At 46.3% G+C, this 10,946-nt stretch overlaps 1 protein-coding gene across 4 annotated transcripts in view; it reads left to right on the plus strand.

Annotated features, from left to right (window-relative positions):
* The window catches only part of Manbal (mannosidase beta like), a 28,337-nt gene extending 23,351 nt beyond the window's left edge, over positions 1-4,986 (plus strand). For all 4 annotated transcript variants that reach the window (XM_078051760.1, XM_078051762.1, XM_078051763.1 and 1 more), the window contains exon 3: positions 4,077-4,986. In XM_078051760.1, coding sequence (XP_077907886.1) covers positions 4,077-4,184 — 108 coding nt within the window. In that variant the 3' untranslated portion in view covers positions 4,185-4,986. The remainder of the gene's footprint in view (positions 1-4,076) is intronic.
* Positions 4,987-10,946: the final 5,960 nt, after the last annotated feature.

Here is a 10,946-nt window from a genome sequence, read left to right on the forward strand (position 1 = left end):
GCCAAATAGAGAAAATAGATTTCACAGTTAGCCAGATCCCAGGTTTCCGTAGCCCCAAGTTCCCAGGAAACCCTGGGATTCCCCAGGCTGTACTGTATGAGCATAAGAAATTAGGTTCAAGTCCTGGCCCTGCTCACCGGTCGAAACCTTACACATGTCACATGACCTCTCCGTGTCTGTTACTTCATTTATAAAATAGATTCATTTTAGGACTTTATGAAGCTAAAATGTGTCCAGACCACATAACGTGGCCTAGCATAATGTGAATGATAACTACTAGCCATTGCTGTGGTGGTTGTGTTGTTTTATTGGTGGGCAATGCCTTGCCTTGCTGTAAGGTATGTAGATTGGATTTTAAGACTGCATTGTGTCCTCTGTGCTCATAGAAAAAGTGAGGTCTGGTCTTAAATGTTGTAGTTTCAGAGTGATAGACAAGAGTGACGTTCCCATGGTCCTGGGAAACCTTGTCTATTTTATTTCATTCACTCATCCAGCAACAGCTAAAGCTATCCTGAAGAGCTCAGGGGCTAATAGAGAACGGCATGAAAACATGTAACTGTGGTAAAATGATAGTGGCATTATAAGGTTCCTAAGTACCTGAGTGCCTATAACCCCAGCTACTTGGAGGCTGAGGTTCAAGACCAGCCTCAGCAACTTAGACCCTGTCTCATAAAGTATAAAAGTTTGGGGTATAGTTCAGTGATAGAGTGTCCCTGGGTTCAACCCACCAGTACCAAAAAAAGAAAAAAAGGTTCCTAGGTACCTGGGGTAGGGGTGGAGGAGGGGATTCTTCAGCTGGAGGAGATTTTTCCTTGGGTAGGGCCAAACCGGTGGGGTTTACTGAGTGACCAAGGAAGAAAGAGTGCTTCTTTTGATCAAGATCATCAGGGAAAGCCCTGGGACCTGACCAGAATCGGGAGTGGAGAAGGGCCCAGATGAGTCTAGAAAGGTGACCTTAGATGCCATCTCAGGTGTGGGACATGAGGTTGTGGATGATAGAGAGTCACTAGGAGATGCAAGATAGCGGGAGCTTTAGGAGATCTGTGCTTTAGGAGAGTTCCCTTAGCAGGTCAAGGAATGGGATAGACACAACAGGCAGATTGATTAACAATGGGCAGAACTGGGTAGGGATTTGGATGTCAAAGACAATGGTAGAGTCAAGAGGAAGAGGTTAAATCAATAGGCCTTGGTGACCCATTGGACAGTCAGGAACAGGTCAAGGGTGGGGTCTCTGGGACTTCGGTTGCCCTATCTACTGGAAGAGGGTGGACTGCTAGAGAGAGGGTACTAAGGTTAGTACAGTTGAGTTGGAGGAACATGGAAGATCCACGTCCCTGTTGTTTGACAGACAGCCGGGTCAAGGGAAAGGTCTGGGAGGTGCCAGTAGAGGTGAGGTACCAAAGGAGAGGGTCTATGGCATGAGGAAGCACTGGGGGAGGCAACTGAGTGTCAGTCTTTGGATTCAGAACTGAACCCCACTGAATGAAACCCAAGGAGCCACCCAGCTTTGAGCTCAGATTTGGGGGCTCCATCCTGGAGGTCTGGGCCTCAGCAAGTTGCCTGTGTGTAGAGCACTCGTCCATCTGGGGTGCTTAGGGACTGACTGCTGGCTGCTGGCTGCAGAGGGACTGCCCTGGGCATGGTTCCAGCTCCCAGGGCCCCCAGGTGCATTATGCTCTCTTGGGTTGCCTTAAACACAAACCTCGGGCTGAAGTTGTGGCTCAGTGGTAGAGTGTTCGCCTAGCATGCATAAGGCACTGGGTTCGATCCTCAGCACCACATAAAAACAAAACAATGTGTCCACTAAAACTAAAGATACATAAATAAACAAATATTAAAAAACAAAACAAAACATGAGCCTTCCCTCTGGGCACGGGGGCTCTCAGAGCAGCAGTTGTCAGACTGGCTTCCCTGAGGTTTAGTTGGTTTTTCTATTGGGCTAATCTTTTTTATTTTTTTTGGCCAAGTTACATAAACAGTATCAACATGGGGTACCTTTGACATCAGATATCATTTTGAGTTTTAGTGGGAGGAGGCCTAGCAGGCCAGGGGAGGGGAAGCCCTCCTGCTATCTTGGGAAGATGCGGTCTTGGGCGCCTAGACCTGGAGGGCTCTCATATCTGGTGTCTTGTCTGACTGGCTGGAGAGGACCATGGCTGATAAGGGAGTAGATAGGCGTCTGGGCTGGACCTTTGTCAGGGACCACCCCCAGCTGTGGCCCCTCCTTTTGGACAGGGCTGGGCCCCAGGGGACCTGAGTGAGTAGGGAAGGTCAGAGAGCAAAGCAAGCTGAATGCTGGGGGTTGGCAAATGAAACACAGAGTGAGATTTTTGTCTTTGAGAAGAAGCACACTACTTCCTAGTAGTCTTGGTCTGCTTTTCATTTTTCTATTTTAAATAAGGATCATGAGAGTTGGTCTGGGAGCATGCACCAATAATCGAGGTGACTTAGGAGATGACTGAGACAGGCGAGTTTCAAGTTCAGGGCTGGCCTGGGCAATTTAGCAAGACTATGTCTCAAAAAAAAAAAAAAAAGTAGATAAAGATTAGGAGTACTACAAACACTAAAACATTTCCTTCTCATGGGCTGGAGGCAGCAGGGTGGTGGGGTGGTGGGGTGTGTACACATGAGTTAAGGGGCAGCCTCTCATGAGCCATTGCCACCACGGGGGACTTCAGGGCCAGGATGACCACTATGTCAAGGGTTTTGTTTTGTTAATTTTTCTTTTAGTTTTTGATGGACCTTTATTTTACTCATATTATGTATATGGGTATTGAGAACTGAACCCAGTGCCTCACACATGTAAGGCGAGTGTGCTCCACCACTGAGCCACAACCCCAGCCCTATGTCAAGTTTTTAAGAGAATCTGGGAGTTGGGCCCAATGTTGCACTATAATCCCAGAAACTCAAGAGACTGAGGCAGGAGGATGACAAGTTCAAGGCTAGCCTGGACAATTTAAGCAAGACTCTGTCTGAAAAATTAAAAAATAAAAAGAGCTGGTAGAGCTTAATTAAAAAATTAAAAAAGCTCAGTGATAGAGCACCCATGTTCAACCCCCATACCAAAACACACACACACACACACACACACACACACACACACACAGAGACCCAAAAAAAAAAAAGAGAGAGAGAGAGAGAAACTGGGAGTCCTGACTTAATGAGAAGTCTCTCAATTGGCTTGAATTTTTTAAAATAAACACTGTAGGCCAAGTGAAGTTTTCCTGTGAGTCGGACAAAGCCTGTGAGCTGTAGTTAGTGTTCCCAAGTTAGTCTAGCTTTCTAATGTCCTTTCTGGCCACACCACACTGTGCATTATCACCCAGCAGAGGAGAGGAACACTAGATAGAAATAAGCTAAATCGGTTCCAGATTTTCTCTGTCATAAGCCTGAGTGGCCTAGGGCAGACCTGTCTCTTCCTGGTGCCCACCTTTATCAGCACAGTGAAGGCCAAGTTGGCCTCTGTGGTTTTGAACCCTTTTTTATTTTTCTTTTCAACAGCAGAAGCTTTGTTTTAACTAAATCTTATCACAATGTATGAAATAAGATAAAACAGAGCTGCCCCAGTGGCAGGGAGGCTGCAATCAGGCCTGAGGTTGCCTCTGGCCTCCCCCACAGCGGCACCTCACCTCTGCCAGACACCGCAGAACAGTGTGGTGACTGCACACTGTCTCCCCACAGCCCTGACATTCTATGGTTTGCATGGGAGGAAAAGAACAGCAGCCAGAAGGAGAGCTAGCCACGGTCTGCTGCGCAGCAGCCCCTCACGCACAGGTTGACCTGCCAGCTGCGGGTGCAGCCATCACTTTCTGGGTGCTTTCTGTGCAGGTTTGCCTGCTCATGGCAGTCAACCAGGGAGTGCATCATGATTTCCCTGTCACAGGGTAAACCCTGACCAGGAAAAGGAGGTGAACTCTGCCCACAACGTCACTCGACTGGGAGGTGAAGGCACCAGATGCTACCTGTGGGACCCAAAGGATGGTTTCCATCCCTGGTGTCCCTGGCATGCTTCACTTTGCAAAATCCCTTTGGTCAGACTTGATTCCTCTAATCAGGACTCCTTTATCACCATGCAGGAGGCAGAACCATCTGAGCCCCGAGGTGCAGAGGTGACAAAAAAGCCCAAGGTTGCTGTTCCTTCTGCCAACAAGAGGCCCAAGAAGGAGACCAAGAAGAAGCGGTAGAAGTGGAGGAGCCAGGCGGGCCTTGGGGAGCCTACCCGGGAGTCAACATCTGTTTCCATTCTGCATCCCAGGATCAGGTCTGAGGTGGCTGTCATGCCCTCTGACCACAGAGAGATGGACAGTCATGGCAACCCCAAGCTCCAGCTACTTCCTCTTCCTGCTGCCTCAGTGGTGGTTTAGAGTTAGGGTACTGAAAGGCCTGGGAGCACACCCTGTGCTGAGAGGGTTTCTCAGGAGCCAGGTGAGCCCACAGTTACGTCTTCATATGTGATCAACAGATCCAGACAGTTTCCCCCGCTGTGGATTCACATTGGGTTTGGAGTCGTCGTCTCAAGCAGACAGGCACACCCTCTGCCATTGCTGTGAACTGCAGGTCTTCCCGGCTCACTCAGCATCTTTGTTTCTGCTGTGTGAGTGGAGCCAGGCCTCACCTGTAAGCTTAGGTCAGGACACCATGGCCATGCAATGATAGTCTCTCATTGACTGCAACAACCAGGTCCCAAAATGCCTGGTGCAAGAGTCCCAGAAGGCCTGAGCCAGAGGAACACCTGAGTTCTCCTTTAGCATGTGGAAGGGAATTGACTAAATGAGTTTATATTTCTTGAGCATAAAAATTCTGAGCTCCTGAAGTAGCAGGCTTGTCAATGTCAGACCAACCTGTTTTCAACCCTTCCGGACACATTCAAGGTGTGCCTTTGACTTCTACCGTACCTCCCCCTCCCTGTCAGTTCTTTCATCCCCTGACCATTAAGGAAACATTATTTGGGGAAGTAAAGGTCAATAAATGGTTCCATATGTTGAACCTGCCTGTGTGTTGTCTGTTGTTGAGGGAAAGGGAACACATGGGTCCCTGTTTTGGGAGTGAGGGAATGAGTGGACCCCCAGAGGAATGGGACAGTGTGGGGTGAAGATGGCTGGACAGTGGGTAGCTCTGATCAGTGTGGCTCTGCAGGCCTAGACATTCTGGAACAAGTTTTCAGGAAGGGTCCTGCCAACAGCTTCGTGTGGCCCTTAGTCATTGGAAACACTTGTGAATGTCTCTGGGTGTGAGTTTCCACTCACTCCCTACATGCCTTTGCCTGAGGAAGACACTGCTTGTCCTCTAAGCCTTAAGCAAGATCAAGTGCAGTACACTCAATGGCTTTGGGCCGGTCTAATCTCTGGTAAATAAAACAGCAGGCTCTTTATCATGTGCCAAATGCTTTCCCAAATGTTGTCAAGACTATGGGGAACTCAGAGGACAAGCGTCTGTCATCTTTGTAGAGACAGGAGCCTGAAGTCTGGGCTACCTGAGAATGCCAAAGCTTGGGCTATGACCCAAGTCCAAGGCCCTTTCATGGTGGTTAACAAATACTTAGCAATTGTTGATAGGTACCAGTGCTGCAAGGGCCCTGCTGTGCAGAGGCTGGCAAGGTCTCCTAGCATTGCAGGGTTCAGAAGAGCAAGTCCAGGGACTGGTTCTGCATGACACAGGGCTGGTCTTGGCCAGATACTAGGCACAGAGTGAGGCTGCCCACAAGGAACCTTCCCAGGAAACCACCTGGCCTAGTGGAGACAGGCACGTGAGCAGGCTTGGTGTGGGGAGTTCTCCAGCAAGGGCGGGCAGCAGATGCTATGGGAGCTGCAGGGCATCATCTCAGACCTGGGGTCAGTCCAGCTACCTGGCAGAGCAAAAGTACCTAGCTGAGTCTTCAAAGACTCCTGGGAGTTGAGACCAGAGGGAAATTATGCCCAAAGAGTTGGGGGCCAGGCCTCCAGAACAGGAGCTTGTGTAGGAGAGACAGCTTCTAGCTCCCAGGAGGGCACAACTCCTCACATTGTCTCCTTAAAGGCTGTGCCAGCCAGCCTGTGGAAAGCAAGAGTGGTCTTCCTCTCCACCAGCCCTCATGCCACTTGTACAGTGGGCTGCCTGCAGCATTGCACTCTCTTGGCTTCCAGTACCTCTCCTCTCCTGGGTTTCTTCCTTCATCCTGGTTCCTCTTCATCAGAGCAGCCCAGGCCTCAGTCCTTGTCCACTTTGTTGTGCAGAAACCCCAGTCCCTAGACTTCTTCTCCGCATACTCCTTAGAGATTTCATCCAGGTTTGTGGCATTATTTCTATTTTTGCCATGCTGGGGATTGAACCCAGGGCCTTTACTGTAGTATGCAAAGGCTCGACCTCTAAGCTATATCCCAAGCCCCAGACTCATGGCTTTAAATACTTCATTAATTCATCAGGGTTTTCCAGAAACAGAACCAGTAGGAGAGATTTATTATAAAGGATTGGCTCTACATCTTGACTGCAACCTCAGGAGAGACCATAACACAGAACAATCTAACTAATCTGCTCAGGATTCCCAAATAGCAGAAACTGTGACATAACATGCTGCTTATTGGGAGCCACTGAATTTTGAGTAGTTTGTTATGTTATAATAGGTAGTTAATACACGATCTTGGATAAGGTTCTTTTGTTACAGACTCAATGTTTATGAGCCTCCAAAATTTGTATCTGGAGGTGGGCCTTTTGTAGATGACTAGGTCATGAGAGTGGCGCCTTCATAAATGGGACTAGTGCCTTTATAAGAGACCCCAGAGAGTGAAGAGACAGCTATCTATGAAACAGGAAATGGGCCTTTACAGGTAGCAAATCTGCTGGCACCTTGAACTTCCCAGCCTTCAGAACTGTGAGAAATAAATTTCTGTTGTTTGTTGAAAACTAAAATAAGGGATCAGTTCAGGCAATTATGGAGACACAAGTCCCATGATCTATCTTCATGCTATAAATCCAGGAAAGCTGAGACTGAGGCCTATGTGGTAGATTCCAGTCTAAGTCTGAAGTCCTGAGAACCAGGAGTGCCAAGGGCAGGAAGAGATGGCTGCCTCAACTCACAATCCGGCAGAGGGAGGGAGATTTCCACCTTCCTCTGCCTTTTTGTTCTATTCAGACCCCAAGGAACTGGATGAGGCCACCACACTGGGGAGAACCCTCTGCTTACCCAGTCCAGCAATTCGAATGCTAATAGCTTCTGGACATAACTTCCCAGACACACCCAGAGATAATGTTTAATGATTTTCTGGGCATCCTGTGGCCCAGTCAGGTTGTCACCAATCAGTTTGCTGCCCTAATGCTGATCATTCCCAGACCTCTCAGTATCTCCTCTAGCCAGGTGTTGTGGCGCATGCCTGTAATCCCAGAGACTTGGAAAGCTGAGGCAGGACTAACCAAAGCTTAAGGACAGCCTCAGCAATTTAACAAGACCCTGTCTCAAAATAAAAATAAACTGAGGATATAACTTAGTGGTAAAGTGCCTCTGGATTAAAAAAAAGACTTGTCCCCTAAACTCCAGACTCATATATCTGACCTCCTCCTCAATATCTCCATTTGTATATCCAAGAGGCCTTTAAGGCAAATTCCTAATCTTCTCACCTGCAGCCCCAACCTGCCCTTCTTGTCCTCTCCTCTTAAAGAGTATCTTTAAATAGCAACAAAGACAAAAATATGTACTTGTGTGTGGTACTGGGAATTGAACCTGGGAGGATTTTCCCTCTGAGCTCGCAGCCCTTGTTTTTTAATGTTATTTTGACATAGGGTCTTGGTCTTGCTAAGTTATCCAGGCTGGCCTCAAACTTCAAATCCTCCTGTCTCAACCTCCTGAGTAGATAGGACAGTTGTGTGCCACCATGCCAGACTAAAACTATATATTTTAAGGTATGCAACTCAATTTGAAATATGTATATGTTGTGAAATAATCACTACAATCAAACTAATTAAAATATACTTTACCAGGTGGGGTCAGTGGCACACCACCTGAAAGCTTGGCTATTCAGGAGCCCGAAGAAGGAGGATCACAATTTCAAGGCCAGCTCGGGCAAGTTAGGGAGTCCCGTCTCAAAGAGAAAATACTGGGGATGTAGCTCAGTGGGAGAGTGCTTCCCCAGTATGTGCAGTATGTGCAAGGCCCTTGGTTCAATCCCTATACTGCAAAAAAGAGAAAAAAAAAAATCCATCACCTCACATAGTTACCATTATATGTGTGTAGGTAGAACACTGAGGCTCTATCTTCTTAGAAAATTTCAAGTATTCAGTATAATATGTTAACCTATGATCACCATGATTATATATATATATATATATATATTTAATAAGGTTTTGTTTTCCCAAATGTATATTGGTTGGACCTATTCCTGCATCTTCACCAATTTCTGATGTTAATTACTTGAGTTCCATGCTTTGAAACCAGTTTGAGAAGTCCTTTATTATTATTATTTTTTTAATCTTATTTATTTTTTTGGTGGGGTTCTTTTTTTTTTGTCTTTTTTGGAACTAGGGGTCGAACCCAGGGCTTTGCGAATGCAAGGCAGACGCTTTGCCACTGAGCTACATCCCAGCCCTTGAGAAGTCCTTTATGAGGAGCTTCCAGAAGTTTGCCCTGGCCAGGGAACTTTGAATCTTCACCCTCTCAGAGACCATAGCTGGGGTTATAAACTTACACCTGGGAACGTCCTTACAGAGTTTGTCATAAGTAGCTTTGTCAAACAAAATTAGATTGTTGAACTTGTTGCAAACTTTGCCTTTGAACCACTTCTCTGATTTTGCCCCCAATCGGTTCACTGGGTCCTCGTCTTTCTTGGCTGACTTTCCAGCATCTTTCTTCTTCTTTTTGTCCTTGGGTGGCATTGTGAAGCTCAGCTAAGATCACTATGCTCTATATTTAGACCTATAAAATTTATTAATCCTCCATAACTGAAACTTTGTACCCTTTGACCAACATCTTCCCTTCCTGCAGCCCCTGGCAACCACCATCTCTGATTGTATGAGTTTAACTAGTTTAGATTCCACATAGAAGTGAAATCGTACAGTGTTTCTGTGTCTAGCTTATTTCTCTTAGCACGAGGTCCTCAAGATCCATTTATGTTGTCACAAATGTCAAGACTTCCTTCTTTTAAAAGGTTGAGTCCTAGTGCGGTGTTTGCATGTACTGTGTTTTTTATCCATTCCTCGGGTGATGGACATTTGAATTGTGTCTGTTTCTTCTCTATTGTAAATCATGCAGTGAACATAGATGTGTAAGTGTCTCTTCAAGGCACAAATTTCCTTTTCTGGGCTGGGGATGTGGCTCAAGCGGTAGCGCGCTCGCCTGTCATGCGTGCGGCCCGGGTTCAATCCTCAGCACCACATACAAAGATGTTGTGTCCGCCGAAAACTAAAAAAAATAAATATTAAAACCAAAAAAAACAAATTTCCTTTTCTTTGGATAAATACCCTGAAGTAGGATTGCAGGCTTACATGGTAGTTCTATTTTTTACTTTCCGAGGAGCTGTTTTACTGTTTTTCATAATAATTGTACCAGTGTACATTCCCACCATCAAACACCAGGGTCCTAATTTCTCCACATCTTCACCAACAATTACCTTTGGCCTTTTCCCAGTAACAGTCATTCTAGGTAAGCAGTGTGAGCTGATATGTCTTGTTTTTTGTTTGTTTGTTTGTTTGTTTTTGAAGGGGGTGGGGAGGTATTAAGGATTGAACTCAGGGGCACTCCAACACTGAGCCACATCCCCATCCCTATTTTGTATTTTAATAGAGACAGGGTCTTACTGAGTTGCTTAGTGCCTCACTTTTGCTGAGGCTGGCTTTGAACTCATAGTCCTCCTGCCCCAGCCTCCTGAGCTGCTGAGATTACAGGCTTGTGCCACCATGCCTAGCTCTATGTCCTAGTTTTGATTGACATTTCTCTGATGATTAATAATGTTAATCATTATTTTCATATAACCTATTGGCCATTTGTATATCTTCATTGGATATACAAGCCTTCCAAGTCCCTGGGGTCATAGGTGTGCACCACTATGCCTGGCTCAGAATGTTTTAGTTTGATATTCTCCTTTTTAATTTTTATCTTTGCTGCCAGTATTTTTAGTGTCATATCCAAAAAACTGTTGCTGAAGCCAATGTCAAGAGGCTTTTTTTTTTTTTTAAAGTACCTTAACTACTGACCCACATCCAGCCCCTTTTTATGTTTTATTTTGAGACATGGTCTCACTAAGTTGCTTAGGACCTCACTAAGTGGTTGAGGCTCTTGCCTCAGCCTCCTAGAGCCGCTGGAATTACACAGCTGGTGTGCCACAGCATCCAGCTGGTATCTTCTTCTTTTAATGTTTTCCCTTGGTTTCTAGTGAAGTTGAACATTCTTGTTTTCATTGTCCATTTAGGTTTCTTATAAATCATCAGCAACTTAGCAAGACCCTGTCTCAAAATAAAAACTGAAAACAGGTGGGGATATAGTTCAATGGTAGGGTGCCCTTGGGCTCAGTCCCCAGCACTGAAAAAAAAATGGTGGGGCCTAGTAGGGGGTCCTCGGGCCTTTGTTCGTGGCCCTCATTAGAGAAAACTGGTCTCTTGGAGTGAGTTCTCTCGAGAGCTAATTGTTGCAAAAAGCCTGAGCCTGCTGGGCAAGGTGGCTCATGTTGGTAGTACCAGTGACCTGGAAGGCTGAAGCAGGAAGATTGCAAATTCAAGGCCGGCCTGGGAAATTTTAGTGAGACCCTGTCTCAATATAAAAAGGGCACAGTGGGAAAGTACCTCTGGGTTTAATCCCCAGTACTGAAAATAAATAAAAACCTGAGCCTGGCCCCTGAGTCCCCTCTGGCTTCCTGTCTGTGATGTGATTGTGACCCCAGGATTCCCATATATGTTCCCACCATGGTGCCTCTAGCCCTCACCAGAGGCCAAATCAATGGGGTCACCCAGTCTTGGACTTACAGCCTTGACCTGCTGATTAAGTA

This window comes from Ictidomys tridecemlineatus, chromosome 5 (assembly GCF_052094955.1).
Source record: "Ictidomys tridecemlineatus isolate mIctTri1 chromosome 5, mIctTri1.hap1, whole genome shotgun sequence".
NCBI lineage: Eukaryota > Metazoa > Chordata > Mammalia > Rodentia > Sciuridae > Ictidomys > Ictidomys tridecemlineatus.